Source organism: Felis catus, chromosome A3, assembly GCF_018350175.1.
Source record: "Felis catus isolate Fca126 chromosome A3, F.catus_Fca126_mat1.0, whole genome shotgun sequence".
Classification (NCBI taxonomy): domain Eukaryota; kingdom Metazoa; phylum Chordata; class Mammalia; order Carnivora; family Felidae; genus Felis; species Felis catus.
In genome coordinates this window covers 101,654,206-101,674,130 of record NC_058370.1, presented here as the reverse complement: position 1 = coordinate 101,674,130, position 19,925 = coordinate 101,654,206, and the positions used below count along the sequence as shown (strand labels likewise).

At 42.2% G+C, this 19,925-nt stretch overlaps 1 protein-coding gene across 2 annotated transcripts in view; it reads left to right on the top strand.

Annotated features, from left to right (window-relative positions):
• Positions 1-18,057, top strand: part of EIF2AK3 (eukaryotic translation initiation factor 2 alpha kinase 3) — a 69,247-nt gene extending 51,190 nt beyond the window's left edge. The window contains exons 14-17 of one of the 2 annotated variants that reach the window (XM_019827552.3): positions 3,553-3,720; positions 9,306-9,407; positions 13,489-13,551; positions 16,832-18,057. In XM_019827552.3, coding sequence (XP_019683111.2) covers positions 3,553-3,720; positions 9,306-9,407; positions 13,489-13,551; positions 16,832-17,032 — 534 coding nt within the window. In that variant the 3' untranslated portion in view covers positions 17,033-18,057. The remainder of the gene's footprint in view (positions 1-3,552; positions 3,721-9,305; positions 9,408-13,488; positions 13,552-16,831) is intronic. The other variant, XM_045054540.1, reaches the window with a different exon arrangement.
• Positions 18,058-19,925: the final 1,868 nt, after the last annotated feature.

Below are 19,925 nucleotides of genomic sequence, written 5' to 3'. Positions count from 1 at the left end.
CTTATCTTCATTTTACAGTAAAAAGTATTCCCGGTCCTCCTGATGAAAAGGACCAATCCACCCTGAGCAGATATACCCTGTTTTTCCTATGGCTTTGGGTAACCCTGACATAAGTTCCAGAGGGCCCCAGAGCAGCCTGGTGAAAGGACCCACGAAGGAAGGGCAGACATAGGTTCCGCATTAGCCATTTGGGGAAGGGTGTGAGAAGCTGGATGGGGAAAGAAAGGAAATAGCCACATGATTGTTTCTAGCTCTAAAAATTTTGATTCTATTTTTGGCATATATGGTATTGAATATTGTGGCAATATGATATGCTAAATTATATAAGGTTCTCGCTAAAATACTCAATATTTCTTCAATGTGTGTCTCTGAAATAAGTATATGGAACTTTTACCTGGCTAATTTCGGCCGTATTCCATACGCTCATAGCGATCATCAGCACATGTGTAGGGAATATATAAATACTCTCCTGATGACAAAGTAGCCGAAATTATTGATTGCAGGCATTTTCAGTTTTGTTGCACGTGACCACACGCTTTTGTTTCAGGCACCCAAGTAGCTACTTGGACAAGTTATTTTCTTCTCAAATCACCAGTAGTTTTTTTAATCCTTGAATATGTTTTAAGAGTTTGGAATAACAGGGATAAGAATTAGGAATAGTTCCTCTTTTCCAAAGTAATCCTTATTGAGGTATATATAATCACTGTGCTTCAGTGATTTTTAGGGTGGGCCCAAACTGATGAGCAGGAGTTATTTTGCACTGTAAGAAAAGTTCAGAGATGATTTCTTTTGGTTGAAAGGGAGAAGACAACTTCCAGGAAGCCAGATCCCCTTAACCAAAGGGTGCTGGCTATTTGAATACGGTAAACGTTTATCATCTGGTTAGAAACACATTCTTCTTGTACTTAGCACTTACTATACACACAAGATTCCAAGTTGAAAGGCAATGTAATTATGTTTTCACTGATGATGTATCCTTCTGCCGATTTTATAATGTTAATGAGATATTAGTGAATATTTGTTTAATGCCACAGTGTTGTCTAAAGGTTTTTTCTGCGTTTGTCTATCCACCAAAAAAAATTCCAATTTCCCCTTAGTTCTTCTAGAAATCAAAAAGTCTGTTCCTTTGTAAAGACCTATTGTTTTTAAAGACTTACAGTGTGCTAGAAAAATTACTTCCACAATTTTTATTCCCAGTGTAAAAAGGTCTGCATTCTGTTCATTCTGACCCAAGGCTCTGAGCCATGTTAAACCTTGCGGCCCTTCCACCCCCCAGCTTTTGTTCCTTGCCCAGTTTTTGTCATTGGCGCTCCCCATCCCCCAGTTCTCCAGGCTTCTAGTCTCTTCTTTCTACCTGGGGCTTCACACTGGGCTTTTCGCAGTTCCTCAGGTATACTGTGTCCTCATAGAACCTGGTATTTCTCCTTTAAATTCTCATCACACTTGTATTATTTATCCTTTGGTTTCCATGTCTGTTTTGTTCACTTGTTAGTTCCTTAGGACAATGTCTGGCACATTCTGTATGCTCATACCATTTTATTTTTAATATTCTTTTGTTTATGGGAAAAAAGCATTTGTACCGATTTAACCAAAAAGGAAATGTATTGGCCATATAACTGAACTATCCAAGATTCAGGTAAAGCTTGATCTAGGATCAAGAGATGTATAGCCAGAACCTGGCCCGACCCCATCGCCATTTCGTGTTTCCATTTTCAGGCATGGTCTCCCTTCACGGTCTCAGGGTAGGTATCAGCAGTTCTCAGGGCTTCATGTTGTAAGTCTTTGAGGGTCGTTGGATAGGGCATGGGAACAAAAGTATCTCTTTCCCCCAATATTCATCAGAAATCCTGGGTTTCTTTCTAATTGATAAGCCAAGGACACATATCCACCCCTAACCCAGTCTCCTAGCCAGGGGATGGAACCATGCTGACTGGCTTATATAACCTCTGGGGTAGTAGCCTCAGGACAACTTCCACACGAACCACGGGGGTTGCTGCACACTTGGGAAGAAGGGAGTTCCCCAAGGCAAGTCAGGATATTTCTGGTGGAAGCACAGGGGGAGATGCTGGAAGACCAAAAAAAAAAAAAGTCCGTTACAGTGTTTAGTAAATAACAACTGACCCCAGAAAAGAAGCAGGGAGGCAGAAAGATGAAACCTAAGGCAGCACAGTCTATTGTTGTCTCTCACATGGAGTCATTTGGGGGAGAGCAGGATGCCATTACTGTAGACTTTGGGTTTTGTGCAATAACTTACTGCTTTAGAGTCGAAACTGTAGAATCGTATTTTGCAGTTTAGGAGTAAAATGTTATTTAGCAGTATTGGAGGCCCAGTGACATTCAATGTCATGAGCTAAATGACTTCCTTTCTCCTTATTTCAAGGGCTACGACAGTGTTTATGATAGCCAGGGTTAGCATAGGTGCTGAAGGAACGATGATGTATTTCACGCGGGCAGTTGGAGGAACCCACAAGAAATCTGGTTGGATATATCCCACAAATAGTTGTATGTGAGGGTTTAGAACTCAGGACAGTGGTCTGGGAGTATATGGGAGCCTAGGGTATTAGAAGAGGCAGCACAAGGTAGTAGTGAAGAGCTCTTATTCTCCTTGGTAGCCTCCTTCCCCCTCTCAGACACAAACCCAAAGGTCAGTCTGTTTTATTCATTCATCAAATAGAAGTGATGAGCTACCATAGGGCAATGATTGTCCTGAATGCTGGCCATGTGGCAGTGAACCAGAAGTCTTTTTCTTAGGGAAACTTGAACTTGAATTTCCTGGGTTTGAATCCCTGATCTACCACTTGCTAGATGGGTAACCTTGGGCAATTTGCTTAATTGTTCTGGGCCTCAGTTTTCATATCTGTAAAATGGGGGTCTAAAAGGACTAATACGGTTGTAAGTATTACATGAGTTAATAGTGGTAGACTGCTTTATTTTTTTTTAATTTTTGTTTATTTTTGAGAGAGAGAGAGAAAGCATGAGCCGGGTGGGTGGGCAGAGAGAGGGGGGACAGAGGACCCAAAGTAGGCTCTGGACAGCAGAGAGCACTGCGCTGAGAGCAGAGAGCCCAGTGCGGGGCTCAAACTCACAAACTGTGAGATCATGACCTGAGCTGAAGTCGGACGCTTAACTGAGTGAGCCACCCAGGCGCCCCAGTAGTGGTGAACTGCTTTAGAACTGGTGCATTACCAGTGTTGTGTATGCCTTTGCTGTTATTATTACTGTTAACTATCATGGCTTAAGTCATAAACATAAAAAGCCTGCCCAAGGAGAGTCCAGAACACTGAGATTGAGGACTGGGTCCTGGAGAATGTGAATCTCTAAGAGTTTAAATAGATGTTCAATCAATACTAGCTCCCTTTGTCACCCCTCCCTTTTCCTTATTCAACATTGGATGATTGCTTTTATTTTTATATTAGTCCATTTTAAAGAGAAACATGATTGAGACTATCTAGTTTCTTGTATATATCTTCTACAGTCATTTAAATAATTCTCTTCACTTCTCTTCTTCTCCATGTACACCCACCATGCCTTTGTCTGTCTTATTTTTTCCAGCCTTCCAACATATTCTTTACAGTGGACGATGTGGTCAAGGTCGGAGACTTTGGACTAGTGACTGCAATGGACCAGGACGAGGAAGAGCAGATGGTTCTGACCCCAATGCCAGCGTGTGCCAGACACACAGGACAAGTAGGGACCAAACTGTATATGAGCCCAGAGCAGGCAAGTTTTTTGTTTTCTTTCCGAATTGAAAATGGATTTTCAGTTAGAATGGCCACAAACTAGATGAGCCCCAGGAGTCTCCATCCACATTCTCCTTAAAATACCCAACACAATAAAATCTGAAAATCATGGAAACTGGTAGTAGTATTCACAGACAGCACAGCCAGGGTGCCATTTCTACAACCTGAGTTGGGGATGAATTCAGAAAAATACAGCGCATAAAACACACTCACCCCTGCACCAAAACCTGACAGCCACCGGAAATTTAGAAAAAGACTTGGAATGCCCCTCTCCCAAACGTAACTCCAGTTCGTCTTGTGTAAACTATGTAGAAACTGGTTTCAGAGCCAGCCGGAGCCAGAGTACTGTACTGGGCCGCTCATTCCAGTAATTCACAGGCAACTTCTAGAATGTACCAGGGCAGGAACTAGTGGTAGATGGGCTAGGATCTGTTGCCTTGTGGTATGCTTAGTCTCCCAAGGACACGCACTGAGAACGGACAGGGCCTAGAAGAGTAGTGGGAGCAGGGCATCCCGAGAGCATCAGAGAAGCATGCACAACCACCACAGGCTTACAGATGCTTCTGCGACAGCCGACCTAGGACTTTGTGGTCTCGATACCTGCTTATACTTGTAAACGTGATTGAGAACCCAAGAGTTTTTCTTATGGGATCTTACCTATCAACATTTGCCAAGTTAGAGGTTAATATTGAGAAATTCATAAAAATAGCAATATTGAACCCATCGCATCTCAAAGACATTTCTATGAGAAATAAGTATTTTCCAAAACAAAAACAAGTTAGCAAGAAGAGTGGCATTTGTGTACATTTTTTGCAAATCTTATCGGACTTAAAACAGCCAGATTCTCACATCTGCTTTTGCATTTAATCTGTTGCACTGTGTTATTTTGGCTGAAGGAAATGAAAATCGGGCCTCACACAGATACATAGTTGGAAAGGGAGGAGTATTTAATAGCATTTTCAGGTAATTGTGAGGGTTTGTCTTTGGTAGTGCATCAAAACTTAGTAAGTGATAGTTTCGTAAAAGTCATCTCCCCTGCGGAGTCTAAAACCGTGTCACTAAACGTTTGTATTCTGTTGCTGTAACATCCTTGGTCCCTTTTGTACTTTGAAAGGATCTTTCGCTGTTGCATGATTTTGTCACATTGTGTGTTGGTAACTTGAAAACTGTCGGTTCCCTAAGTTATGCAACTTTTCCAAAAGTTGTCACAAGTCATTTTCTAGTATTTTAAAAAATCACTTGGATTCATATGTCTACCAGTCTCACTAGAAAAGGCTTTAGATATTAAGAAGCCCCCACGGTGAATATGAATTTGCCCAAACTCTGATTTCATGTCAAAGCTCAGTTTTTATCATTAGCCACAAACACTGTCAGTTTTCCTTGAAGTGCCAATCTCACTTTGTTCACCTGTAAGAAAATGTCTCGGGCGTCTGGGTGGCTCAGCCTGTTAAACATCAGACTTCAGCTCACGTCACGATCTCACCATTTGTGAGTTCGAGCCCCCTGTCGGGCTCTGTGCTGACAGCTCAGAGCCTGGAGCCTGCTTTGGATTCTGTGTCTCCTTCTCTCTCTGCTTCTCTCTCTCTCTCTCTCTCTCTCTCTCTCTCTCTCTCTCTCTCTCTCTCTCAAAAATAAACATTTTTTTTTAATTAAAAAAAAAAAAGAAAGAAAATGCCTGTCAGGTAACCAAGTTGGAATAACCATAGTTTGTCGACCAGTTGTTGCTTCAAGTCAAAATGGTGCAAAAATGGGAAAAGCAACCAGTTTATGAGGCTGACGTGCTGCCTGCTGTGCTAAGGAGGCAGGTGAAAAGCAACCAGTTTATATTATAACTGCAACAACTGCACAGTCGCTTTCTCTTGAGACAACCACTAGGCCTGGGTGTGGAGCAGAAATGCTTTATGAATATTTCCCATTTTGTCATGCAGACCATTATAAAGATAGGTACCTAAGGGTCGAGATGTAATACAATTAAGGATTTTTACTGCTTCAGCAAAGACATTCTAAGGGAAACTGCCTTTTTTGTTGTTGTTTAACTGTATGTGGCACCGAAGAATATCATTAGCACTGGTACAGCTCGGTGTGGCTGCCTTGATTCACGCTAAGCTTCCCACAGTGCAGATGTCAACATAGAGAGGAGACAAATCATGCCTTAGTAGGAGTATGGAAATAGCCCTGACCTTGCAGGCCTCCTGAAAGGATGTTGGGATCCTCAGGGATCCGTAGGCCAGACTTTGAGAATCTGTGGATTAGATGATCTTTGGAAGGTTATATCAGAGACCAGTCATAGGAATTGCCTTTGAGAAGGAAGACTTTATTTAACTGCTGTACAATATCCCATTCCACCCCTGCCCCCAGACACCCTTTGAAAGAGATGACTCTCCCTCCACTCCTTGTCAGGATCTATCCCATTGTACTGTTTATGCTTCTCACAGCATTTCTAACTCTCTGAAATTTTTTCCTCCCCTCTAAAATACGAGCTATCAGAAGACAGACCTAATTTTTGTCTTGTTTTCCTTTATCCCGAACACCTACAACCGTGATAGAATGAGTGAGTGTGAATGTCAGTGGAAACATAGACACTAGATGGACTCAGCTAACCCCACACTGCTGTGCTGTGACTGGATTGTGGCTTGCGGCTGATGCGTGTGCTCACGTGCGCACATGTGGGTGTGTGTTTGTTGGAGGAAAGGGCTGCCATCTAAGAAAGGAAGAGATCAATCATAAATGATACCATATTTGCTGTTGTTGAAGATACTAGAAATCAAGGATAGCCGGAGAAATTTTGCCATTGACACTGCAGTGAAAATATGGTAGTTAAAAATAGTCTTAATTCTCTTAACAGTTACCTTGTTGTTATTCTATATTATACACTCTTCAATATAGACACTGTCACTTTATAAAATGTCCCTTTATTTTTTTAAAACATGTTCATTTACTTATTGTGAGAGAGAGTGAGAGAGAGAGAGCAGGGCAGGGGCAGAGAGAGGGAGCAGGAAAGAGAATCCCAAGCAGGCTCCACACTGTCAGTACAGAGCCCCATGTGGGGCTCAAACTCACAAACTGCAAGATCATGACCTGAGCCAAACAAGAGTCAGACGCTTAACCCACGGAACCACCCAGGTGCTCCTAAAATGTCCCTTTATAGATATATAAAAACAAAAAACAAAAAAAAACCAGTTAACTGTCTGACTTCGGCTCAGGTCATGATCTCACCGTTTGTGGGTTTTAGCCCCGCGTCGGGCTCTGTGCTGACAGCTCAGAGCCTGGAACCTGCTTCGGATTCTGTGTCTCCCTCTCTCTGCCCCTCCCCTGCTCATGCTCTGTCTCTCAGAAAATAAATGTTACCAAAAAAATTTAAAAACAAAAAATGTCCCTTTAAAAGTCTCTCAGAATACTTTGTATGAATTGTCTTAACCAAGTTTCAGAAGCTGTGTTAAATTGTTTTAAAATATATTTTATCAAAGCTCTCAATTTTTTTTGCCCTTCTAGAAGAAAATAAGTGAGCAGAGACCAGCTACTTTTTTCTTGGTTGTAATTACCAAGAAATACGGTCCAAGTTCTAATATTGCACAGTGATAAACTCTCAAAGGGTATATTTATATTATATTCTACCCCTCTTGAGATTTTACACTTAATTCCTTAATTTTTAGATATTTTGTAGAGATCACTTTGTATGATCACTTTTTGTAGAGATCACGAAGCTACATTGTTTTTTAAATGTACATAATCGTACTTTTTCCCCCTCCTTATATATCGATCTATTCTGTATGTAGGAAATCTAGGAATGTATACAGAAAAATTTAAAATCACTTACTAAAAAATCTCTAAAACATTAACAGTGGTTCTGATTTCTTTTTTCTGTATATGTATACACCCTTTACAACACGTATTTATACATACTTTATTTTGGAAAAGAAACTTGGGATTCTAGTCCATAAGATTTTGGATAAAATATTAAAATTAAGCATTTCCCACATTATTAAATGTTTTTAGAAAATAGCTTTGGGTATATAGTATTCTCTCTGTGAAGCAATTTATTCAATGTTCGTTTTGGGCATTTTAGTTACTTACTTACAAGTTTTGCTATTAGGGGTATTACTTAAATAACTATCCCTGCGTACAGATCTCCCCATTTCCACCTACCTTTGGGTGGATGAAATAAAATAGGACTCTTAAATGGAAGTCAGTGTTTACTGCAAGTTGCTTTTCATGAAGGTGTGTTATTTTCCAAATAGTGTGTGAGGGCGTCCTTTTCACTGTAGCCCTAGAAGCTCTGTTTTTGAAGAGTTTGGGGAGTTTGGAATACTTCCCAACCCCCAAAGATAAGAGGGAAGGGAAGAGGGAAAGGTAATGTCACCAGTGTTGGCATTGACACTCTCCCGAGCTGACACTCTTTACACACAGAGGCAGGCTGGCTGGTAGAAGGAGCCTGGGAGGCTGGTGTCAGCTGCCACTTAGGAGGTGGGAGAGGGCTTCGAGTCCCCCATTAAGAAATGCCACCATGGGGGCGCCTGGGTGGCTCAGTCGGTTAAGCGTCCGACTTCAGCTCAGGTCACGATCTCGCGGTCCGTGGGTTCGAGCCCCGTGTCGGGCTCTGGGCTGATGGCTCGGAGCCTGGCGCCTGCTTCCGATTCTGTGTCTCCCTCTCTCTCTCTGCCCCTCCCCCGTTCATGCTCTGTCTCTCTCTGTCTCAAAAATAAACAAAAAACGTTAAAAAATAAAAAAAAAGAAATGCCACCACGGAGTGCTTTCAGAGTAACGCCCTTCTCTAATGTTTGCCAAACGTGAAGTTCTCTGCCTAGAGTAATTTTCACACATAAAAGGGTTCTTCTAAGTCCGGGGAGGTCACTTTTAATTTGGATGAGGCTTTGTTTTATAGAGCAGTTGGGCTGTAATTCGTCTGTTCATTTTAACAAATAAGTTTTTATTGAGGGCCTTCTCTATACTTAGCCCAGTGCCTGATGGTGAGAACACAAAAGCACACAAAAGCGGCAGTTTCCTTCCCTCCAGGACTTTATAATCTAGTCGTGAACAATAAGAAATATACGCATGTAAAATACAACTAAGAATGCAAAGCAGTCCACAATTAAGTACCATAATGAGGGCTAACCACGGTTGATTAGTGGTTTGGAGTAATGAAGATTTTCTCATAAAAATGGGTGAGGTCTAAGATGATTAGAAATGAGAGATCTGCTTTAGATAGTGTTGGCTTTGAAAATCTTCACCTCGAGGGTAGTTGAGCAGCTTTTACTGGCTCCCACAAACTTTTTTTAGCACTGCAAGGCTCCAGGTTTCTTCGGGGCCTATTTTACTGATGCATATCTCAGAGCAGGACCAGGGCTTTCCTTCTGTAATGCTGAGTAGTTTAATTACTCTTGCTGTGGTGAGTGGAAGAAAAGAGGCTGGGAGTGATTATTAACTCTTTGCTGACGTTTTTACCCATACGATTACATTTAAACCAAGAAGTGACCAGGCCAACTTTGGGATTCACTAAGGCTATATTAATTTTGTATGGCCTCTGTTAATTTTTTTCTCATGTTTCTTCTTTATATGGGATTGCAGATTCATGGAAGCAACTACTCTCATAAAGTGGACATCTTTTCTTTAGGCCTCATTCTGTTTGAACTGCTGTACCCATTCGGCACTCAGATGGAGAGAGTCAGGGTAAGTTCCCCCTACTCAGAAAAGATGCAAAAAGAAAATACTCAAGTTTACAAAAGAAAGGATTTTAAAAGGAGAGTAACTTATTCTGGATACCATCAGACTAGTTGACTGTAAGTGGAAAAGGTCACATGAGCTTTACAGGGATGATTTGTAGACTGTTTACTTCCATTTAAAGCTCAGTTTTCGGGGCGCCTGGGTGGCGCAGTCGGTTAAGCGTCCGACTTCAGCCAGGTCATGATCTCGCGGTCTGTGAGTTCGAGCCCCGTGTCGGGCTCTGGGCTGATGGCTCGGAGCCTGGAGCCTGTTTCGGATTCTGTGTCTCCCTCTCTCTCTGCCCCTCCCCCGTTCATGCTCTGTCTCTCTCTGTCCCAAAAATAAATAAACGTTGAAAAAAAAAATTTATAAAGCTCAGTTTTCAAAAATTATTTGATTATTCCTTGTTGCTTAAATTCATCATTAACAGTATCCTACACTCAGTCAATTTGTAATAAGTGCAAAGCTAGGGGGACCACGAGTAATGGGGGCGGAGAGGGAGTGACGGTGGTCTTTGGTCAGAAAAGAGTTTTTCTGAGGGCAAGTGGCCACACACTCATACACTTAAAAACTGGTAAATTAAGCATAATTAATGTTTTTTTCTCTGAAAATAAGCCATGACCATGGCTTTTAAGGAAGACTACTGAAAGTCTTTAAAATTTTTTTAAGCTTTAGATTGAGAGCAGGCAAGCACGAGTGGGGGAGGGGCAGTGAGAGAGGGAGAGAGAGCGAGAGAGAGAGAAAGAGGGAGAGAAAATCCCAAGCAGTCTCCACGCTCAGCACGGAGCCCTACAAGGGGCTCCATCCCACGACCCTGGGATCATGACCTGACCCGAAATCAAGAGTCAGATTCTTAACCAGCTGAGCCACCAGGTGCCCCAACTACTGAAAGTCTTTTAAAAGGAGGCCATTGTCACATTTTCCCCCATTGTTCATAAGTGGTCACCCTCAACTTTTCTAACTGCTATCCACAGTACTTACCTCCATATTTCTAAAGTTTGTTCTTATCACCATTTCTATATCAGTTTTAGATCTTATTTATTGACTCCTGTCCATGGTAGAAGAGGAATATAGTTCTCACATAGTATCAAAGGGCTCATATTTTCTAACCAAAAGGACCTACCAAGTACTCTGTATAATAAATGGGAAAAAAAGAAGAAAATTAAAAAACCGGGATGACTAAATTTCAGAACACTCTAAAAACTTCTAGAAAGATATGAAACAGGTCCAACATATGTAAAGAATCAGAATCATACGGCATCAAAATTTATGTTGTTACAAGTATATCAAAGAACTCTGTCAAGAAAGTGAAAATCCCCTACAGAATGGGCGAAAATGTTTGTGAACCATAGATCTGATAAGGTCTGGTGTTCAGAATGTACAAAGAACTATTACAATTCAAGAACAAAAAGACAACTCAATTAAAAAATGAGCAAAGGACTTGAATAGACATTTTGCCAAAGAAGGGATACAAATAATACAAATTAATACAAGTCAAATGCAACAAAAAAATACAAATCAAAATCACAATGAGATACTACTTCACACCATCTATGACAACTGTAATAAAACAAAACAAAATAACAAATGTTAGAAAGGATATAGAGAAATTGGAAGTCCCATACTTTTGCTGGTAGGAATGAAAAATGGTACAGCCACTGGGGAAAGCAGTTTGTCAGTTACTCAGAAAATTAAGCATAGAGTTACACGTGACTCAACAGTCCCACACCTGGGTATTTCCCCAAAAGCAGTGAAAACATAGGTCCACATACAGACTCGTATGCAAGTGTTCACAGTAGCATCTTCATAGCCAAAAAGTAGAGACAACCCAAATGTGAGTCAGCTGATGAAAAACAAAATGATGTGGTGTGCCTGTGCTATGGAATGTTATTCAGCCACGAAAGGAAATGAAACACTGACAAATGCTACAACACCGATGACCCTCGAAAGTGTTACACTGAGTGAAAAGCCAGACACAAAAGGCCACCTGTTGTAGGATTCCACTGATGTGAAATATCTAGAATATGTAAATCTATAGAGACAAAGCATATCCGTAGTTGTCAGGACCTGGGGGTGGAGAGGGGCTGTTTAATGGGCTGCTTTTTGGGGTGATGAAAACGTTCTCCAATTAGATAGTGGTGATAGTTGGACAACATTGTGGACAGAATAAAAACCACTGGAGGCACTTTTCAGCGGTTAAAACTACATTTTATTTCGATAAAAAATATTTTTAAAATGTAGTTATGTAAAAAAAATTTGAGTTAAATGAAGCCAGAATTTATCTTGACCGTGAAAATTTGTTCTATGGGCTACACCAAATAACATACTCTTTGTTTTCTTTCTGATACATTTTCCCCCAGAATGGCCTTTTCTCAATTGCTTCGTTTTCTGTGAACCTTTATTGTCATTTTTAACGTGTTCAAAAGCTGTCACATATCTATCACACAGTATTTTCTCAGTGCTCAGTATAGCTTATCTGTCTGGTTTTGGGGGGTTTGTTTTGTTTTGTTTGCCTTTTCTTGGAGTCTTTCTTCTCAAAGCTTTTGTTCTCCCATCTGAACTGAATACCCCCTGGACTTTCTATAAGGGGTCACCCAGGGCACACTTGCCCTTCCCCGCCCGGGTCCCTGTCTCCCGGATTCCACGTTTCCCCTCTTCCTTGCACTACTCCCTTATTTTGCTAGAGCACATTCTGCAGCCAATTCCTCAAAAAGAATGTATGAGAGAGAAATTTTAGAGTCTCCACATTTCTAAAAAATATTTTTCCCGTCTTTAAATGTAATTGATGAATTGGCCAGCTTCTAATCCTGGATTGGAAATAATTTTCCTCAGAACCTTGAGGGCATTGACTCCGCCTTACAGTTTCCAGTGCTGCAGAGCTGGTGCCTCTGTGATACCTGATTCTTTTATGTGGAATCTTTGGAACCGTTTTGTTTTCCTTTCTGGAAGCTCTTACGAAATTCAGTCCTTTCATTGATCTCTCTTCCCCTCACTTAATGTACTAACACCGGTAGGTCCTTGCAGTTAGAAGATGTGACCCCTTCAGTTCTAGTAAATTTCTTGTGCTAGTTCTTTAGAAATTCTTCTCCACTTTTCTGTTTTTCTATAACTCCTGACTTAATCCTATAATTGGCTAATTTTTTCCCTCCTATTTCCCATTTGTTTGTACGGTTCTTTTGTAAGAGTTCCTTAACTCGTTATTCCAATTTCTTAAGTTTTTATTTCGACAATCCAATTTTTAATGGCCAAGATTGTTCCTTTTTAGAACATTCCATTCTTTTTACGTGGATTCACTATCTTCTCTTAAATCTGAGAATCTTATTTTAAAAGTTTTGTTCTCTGTTATGTCTTTCTCTGGAACATAAAGAGAGTGATGGCATGTATGAAAATTTCCCAATGAACTTTGAAAAGCTTCGTTTTATACGCAGGATTCAGCACAATTAACTTTGTTTGTTTGTTTTGTTTTGTTTTGTTTTCACTCAAAAAAAAAAAATAAGAAAAAGAAAAACAGGGGTACCTGGCTGGCTCAGTCAGCAGAGCGTGAAACTCTTGATCTCAAAAGTCATGAGGTTGAGCTCCACGTTGGGGATAGAGATAACTAAAAAAAAAGAGAGAGAGAGAGAGAGAGAGAGAGGAAGAAAGAATATACTCTTTCATATCAAATACAAAGAGGCTAGATACAAATAGAAAAAGTTACCCACGTAAGGTCACAAATAATTTATTCATGAATGATTGAGGGGTTTTTTTACACAAATTAATGTGTTTTCAGTTAAAATCGAGGTGTCAGTATAATATGTACAATTCAAGCATAATTGTATCTGAATTATTTTCTAGATTTTGATGATTTGATGGCATGTAAGATCTGTGCTCTGGAAGCACTTCTGTGTAGATTGTCAGGTCAGGAAAAGCTATTGATAAATTTTCCGTCTGTTTAATACTCAATTTTCTTCTTAGTCACTCTGTGAGAGTATCAAAAAATATGTTTAAACAAATAAATCCATATGTCAAAACCGATTTAAAAACCAGTAACACTTTTCTTTCTTTATAGATCTTAACTGATGTAAGAAATCTCAAATTTCCACCACTGTTTACTCAGAAATATCCTCGTGAGGTTTGTATAATTCTAATCTTTTATGTTCTTGTGAATCAAATTCAGAACTTAAAGGGTCTTGAGCCATTAATTCATCAGTTTCCCATTTTTTTTAAATTTTTTTTTATTTTTTATTTAAAAAAAATTTTTTTTTCAACATTTATTTATTTTTGGGACAGAGAGAGACAGAGCATGAACGGGGGAGGGGCAGAGAGAGGGAGACACAGAATCCGAAACAGGCTCCAGGCTCTGAGCCATCAGCCCAGAGCCGGACGCGGGGCTCGAACTCGCGGACCGCGAGATCGTGACCTGGTTGAAGCCGGACGCTTAACCGACTGCGCCACCCAGGTGCCCCCATCAGTTTCCCATTTTACAGATGAGGAAGTCAGAGGTCTAGAGAAGAAAGGGACCTGATCCCAAGCGTACACAACTTGTTAAAATCACAGACTGAACTTGGGTCTGGGGTCCTTGGTGGGGCCCTCAGCCCCGTGTTCTGTGTTCCCTGCTGGGTGATGTCCTATGTGTGCATCCTGTGTGTCCTTTGGCTTGAGTAAGGCTGAACTCCTAGCGCACTCACGGGCATAGAGCTGCTCCTGGGACCGTGCCATTAATCTCTTTATTTCAGTGAATTTGGGAGGGACCTTAAAAACTGGCTGATTTCTTTAAAAAGCAGGGCAGCGGGGGGGCGGGGGGGGGGTCACTAATTTCCATTGATTATGTGTGTTGGAGTGAAAGCACTCAGAGCAACACTGTAAAATGGTTCAGCAGAGTGGGAAGGAAAATTAAGCTGGTCTTGATGGAAGAAATTGTATGTAATGAACCTTTGAAGTTTGTTTTTGCTACTTTTGTTATTTTTATTTCATAATATATTTGGTCCACACACACATCATTTTATAAATCTTGAATTTTCTTAAATAATTAAACTGAAGTAAATCAGACTGTGTGTTAATTATCAAATTAGAAAAAAGTCCAAATTTATCTGTCAGTGAAGAACTGCATTCAAAAATTATCTTTATAGGGGTGCCTGGGTGGCTTAGTTGAGTGTTCCACTTTGGCTCAGGGCATGATCTCGACGTGAGTTCAAGCCCCTCTCAGGTGAACTCGAGCCCCACTCTGGGCTCCACACTCTCTCTCCCTCTCTCTTTGCTCTTCACTCACTTGTGCTCTCTCTCTCTCATAAATAATAAGTAAATTAAAAAAAATTTTTTTTTAATCTCTATTTTTTGAGAGAGAAAGAGAGTGTGAGCGGGGGAGGAACAGAGAGAAAGGGAGACACAGAATCTGAAGCAGACCCCAGGCTCCGAGCTGTCAGCACAGAGCCCGACATGGGGCTCAAACTCACAAACCGTGAGATCATGACCTGAGCCGAGTCGGACGCTTAACTGACTGAGCCACCCAGGTGCCCCAGTAAATAAATTTTTAAAAATGACCTTTATAGGGGTGTCTGGGTGGCTCTATCAGTTAAGCAACTGACCACCTCTTGATTTCGGCTTAAGTAGTGATCTCATAATTTGTGGGATCAAGCCCCAGGTCATACTCTCTGCTGGCAACGTGGAGCCTGCTTGGCATTGTTACTCTCTCTCTCTCTGCCCCTTCCTGCTCGTGTGCTCTCTCCTGCTCTCTCTCTCTCTCTCTCAAAATAAATAAACTTAAAAAAAATGATCTTTATAATATAGAGATACACTAAGCTAAAATGAAATATATTTCACTAAAAATTACTTTGTTATATATTTTTCAAAGTTGATGATTCAATTTCCAAGGTGACTTATAAGAATATTACATTGGGGCACCTGGAAAAATACATGTTACATTGGGACACCTGGGTGACTCCGTCGGTTAAGCATCTAACTCTTGGTTTCAGCTCGGGTCATGATCTCCCGGTTCATGAGTTCCAGCCCTGCATCGGGCTCTGTACTGACAGTGCAGAGCCTGCTTGGGATTCTCTCTCTTTCCCTCCCTCTCTGCCTCCCCTGCTCGCTCACTTTCTCTCTCTCTCAAAATAAATAAACTTTAGGAAAAAAAGGAAAAGAAAAGGACCCACACTAACAAGTGTTATAAAAAAAAAATATATATATATATATATATATATATATATATATATATATATATATATATCACATTAAGGGAGCTCAAAAAAATCAAGAAAAGGGGTTAGGTACTGATCTCTGGTGTGATTTTTTTAAATTTTTTTTTAATGTTTTATTTATCTTTGAGAGAGACAGAGACAAAATGTGAGTGGGTTGGGGCAGAGAGAGAGAGGGAGACACAAAATCCAAAGCAGGCTCCAGGCTCCGAGCTGTCAGCACAGAGCCCGACGCGGGGCTCGAACTCACGAACCACAAGGTCATGACCCGAGCCGAAGTCGGATGCTCAATGGACTGAGCCACCCAGGCGCCCCTCTGGTGTGATTGTTTTTAATTGAAATTTTTATTGAGATAATTGTACATTCATATGCAGTTATAAGATGGAATTATTTTTGTAATGTTTATCTTGAGAAAGGGAGTGAGCATGAGCAAGGGAGAGGGAGAGAGAATCCCAAGCAGGCTCTGTGCTATCAGCACAGAGCTGTAAGCATGGAGCTCAGCGTGGGGCTCAGTCTCACAAAACCCGACGTCATGACCTGAGCTGGAATCAGCAGTTGGTCGCTTAATTGACTAAGCCACCCAGGCACCCCTAGATGGAATTTTTTTTTTTTTTTAATGTTTATTTGAGAAAGAGAGAGAGAAAGAGAGAGAGAGAAAGAGCATGAGCAGGGGAGGGGCAGTGAACAAGGGAGACACAGGATCCGAAGCAGGCTCCAGGCTCCGAGCTGTCAGCACAGAGCCCGATGCGGGGCTTGAACTCATGAACCACGAGATCATGACCTGAACTGAAGTCAGTCACTTAACCAACTGAGCCACCCAGACGCCCCAAGATGGAATTGTTTTTAAAGACAGGTTATGTCTGTGTTTCAAGGATATGATTTAAGACCCTTTATTATATGTTAGAAAACAATCAATTCAATTACCATGAAATGGTCCGTGTTTATTTGGACCAGGGATTAGCAACCTATGTCCCACAGGCCAAATGCAGCTTTCTGTCTAATTTTATAATAAAGTTTTATTGGGCCCCAGCCATGCCCATTTATTTACTTAAGATCTGTGGCTGCTTTTGTACTTTCCTGGCAAAGTTGAGAAGTTGCGTCAGAGACTAGCCCAGAGACTTAATATATTTACAGAAAACATTTTCTGATTCCTGATTTAGCAGACTATCTCACGGTCTAAACCTGGCCCTTCGTGACAAGACGATTTTTATATTTCAGTATGTGATGGTTCAAGACATGCTCTCTCCATCCCCCATGGAACGGCCTGAAGCTACCAACATTATTGAAAATGCTGTATTTGAAGACTTGGAATTTCTAGGAAAAACTGTACTCAGACAGAGGTCTCGCTCCATGAGTTCATCAGGAACAAAACATTCAAGACACTGCAGCAGCTCCTGGAGCCCTTTGCCAAGCACTTAGCCTTAACTTACGTTCACACCCCTAACAGGTGACACAGAATGGCCTCTTAGGAATGTGGCTTTCCGAAATTGTGAACTTGAAAAGTTTGTTCTTCGCTCAGTCTTATTTTGGACTGCTCTTTCTAAGTCATATTTTAACTGGATTTGGGGGCATAACCTAATTTGAGCCAACTCTGTACTGCTATACTCCAGAAGAGGGCTCTCACTAAATCACGTGTGGTCCTTGTTCTTCGTGGGTCTCTTGAAACTGGCTGGCCAAGCTTTATAGCCCTCATCTTTGTCGGGGGGCCGGGGCGGGGGGGGGGGGGGGGGTAGAAGCAATCCTTAAACTATAAAGAGAGAATTAAAGGGAAATATTTTTATAGTTCAGAAGAATGACCGTTCCTACATGTGGTAATTACATTGTTCTAGAAATATGCTTTCTAGAGACGCAGTGGTGATTTTGAAACTAATTTCCAAAAAAGCTGACTCCGTTTTTGACCTGGTGGGTGGATGAAGAATCTGTACTATTTTGGAGGACAAGTGGCACAAATTGTATAATAATGGTTTATGTCCATAGCTAGTTTTCTAGTGACATTTGTAGTATTGAATAGCTTTATTCCTTAGATGGTTCTAGGGAGAGTTTAAGAGCTTTTTGTACTTTTACCTCCAATAAAGGGAAAATGAAGCTTTTTGTGTCAATTGGCCACAAGTTCTGGTTTGGGGAAGGAAGAAGCTGTAGTGAGACATGAATCGTATGTTACGACTAACTTCTTCAATGATGGACTTTTTAAACCTAATGAAATCTTAAATGTTTTATGTGTAATCCTGTAGGCTGGTACTTTCCCCAAACTGATTATAGGTAACAGTTTCATCATCTAACTAGCTAACATGTTTTTATTTTTCACTGTAAATATGTTTATTTTTTATTTATAAAAATTCTGAGCTCAATCCATTTGGGTTGGTGGTGTACAGAACGCACTTAAGTGTGTTAAGTATTGTGACTTCTTTCAAGTCTAAATGATTTAATAAAATCTTAAAGACTTATTTACAGTTGGCTCTTCTTCGGGGGAATTGGCTCCCAAGGGTAGTTTTGCAAATTTATAAAACAGGATCATAGGTCTAGGAAGGGTCATAACCCTACTCTCAAGAAAACTTTCTCTAGGGGCGCCTGGGTGGCTCAGTCGGTTGAGCGTCCGACTTCGGCTCAGGTCACAATCTCGCGGTCCGTGAGTTCGAGCCCCGCATCGGGCTCTGGGCTGATGGCTCAGAGCCTGGAGCCTGCTTCCCATTCTGTGTCTCCCTCTCTCTCTGCCCCTTCCCCGTTCATACTCTGTCTCTCTCTGTCTCAAAAATAAATAAATGTTAAAAAAAAAAAAAAAAGAAAAGAAAACTTTCTCTAACCTTTTTCAAACAGTGTTTTCTCTCTTCTTTCCCAAAGACTTGACAAAACCTAGTCTTTTTCAGAAATCACTGGACTCATAACTAGGAGACGTCTGCTCGGGGCCTACCCTGTGCCAGGGACTGGGAACAGAAAGAGGACCCCGCCCTGAAGGGATCCGTCGCAGAGACCAGGGCCCGGGAGATGCCGGCCGTGCTGGCGACACAGGATGTCCATCCGGCACGTTCCGGGGGTTGGCGCATGGCATGCTGGGCGGATGAGGCGCCGGCCAGCCAGGCACAACTTTCAGGGGCCAAAATGCAGGATTACTTCCGTTTTGCACGCAAATAATGTCTGCCCCACAAAGTTCGGAGCCATCTGTAAGCTGGAAAAGCGCGTCACGGGCATCTGTGTGTCTCCTCAACCCTCTGTGCTTCACGCGGCGGCTCGAGCATCACCGTCCTTCCTGGGTTCCGCTTGGCCCCTGGCCAGCCCGCCGCCCTCTTGCTTCTTCGTCTCTTGGCCGGCCTAGTTGTCCCCTTACCTCTTGCCTCTTCACCCCAGCGAGGGATCCTGTTGAGATCCTCCCAGCACGCCGCTCAGTCCCAGCTGCGGACCCTCCCTCCCTCACAGCCCTGAGGGCTGGCCGTGGCGGCTGTCATCGGTGCCCTCTCCTGGTGACGCTCAGGTCCCAGACAGGCGCTGGACCTAGGTGCCCGGGAACCAAACACAGGTATTACGGTTTCTAGTCAGGGTTTTGTCTACTCCCTTGTACCAAGCGGTCTGAGGATTTGCACACTTCTTTTACGATAGAATCAGGCCTTCTTCCATTTTCGTTCTGCGTGTGCCTTCGCTGGCCACCAGCAGGAAAGCAGGCATGGGGGGTTTAGGGGCTGGGCCAGCGGCTCCTGGCAAGTCCTCAGCGTAGCCAGAACAGAGTCTCCCGCGTCCTCACCCAGAGCCCTCTGTCCTGACTCCACACCCTACCTCTCCCTTCAAGTTGTTGCTTCTGGTGTTTTCTGGCGCTCTTCTGGGCCCCTCCCTCCACACTCGCCTCTCCCTCCAGCACTTTGTCGTTGTCAGGCCGCAGATGAGCCAGTCCTCGGGTGCAAGTCCGCCTTCTTTGGTAGCTAAGGTCCCCACGGGTAGGGGCGCACCTCCCCGCCACCCCAGCAACATCTGGCACAAAGCTTGGCACTTGATCACACAGTTGTGGCGCTGAATTTGGAGGATGTAAGGGGATGACAGGCATAGCTGCAGCCCTCGGGAAGTGGCCAAAGGAGGAGGCAAAGAAACGTACCAGTCACTGCAATAAATACTTGGTAAAAATGGAGACATGATGGCGGAACAATCCTAATGCTAAAGACAGAAGTCTCGATTCCTGGAAGTTTCCGGAAAGAAGGGGGGCCCTATGCTTTAAATGAGAGGAGAAATGGGCTGGGACACTTGGCACCTTGTGGCTCTGTCCGATGCTGTCCCAGTTGGCTCCTTCCTCAGCTGTCACTAGAGTGCACCCACCACCTCCAGCCAAGCC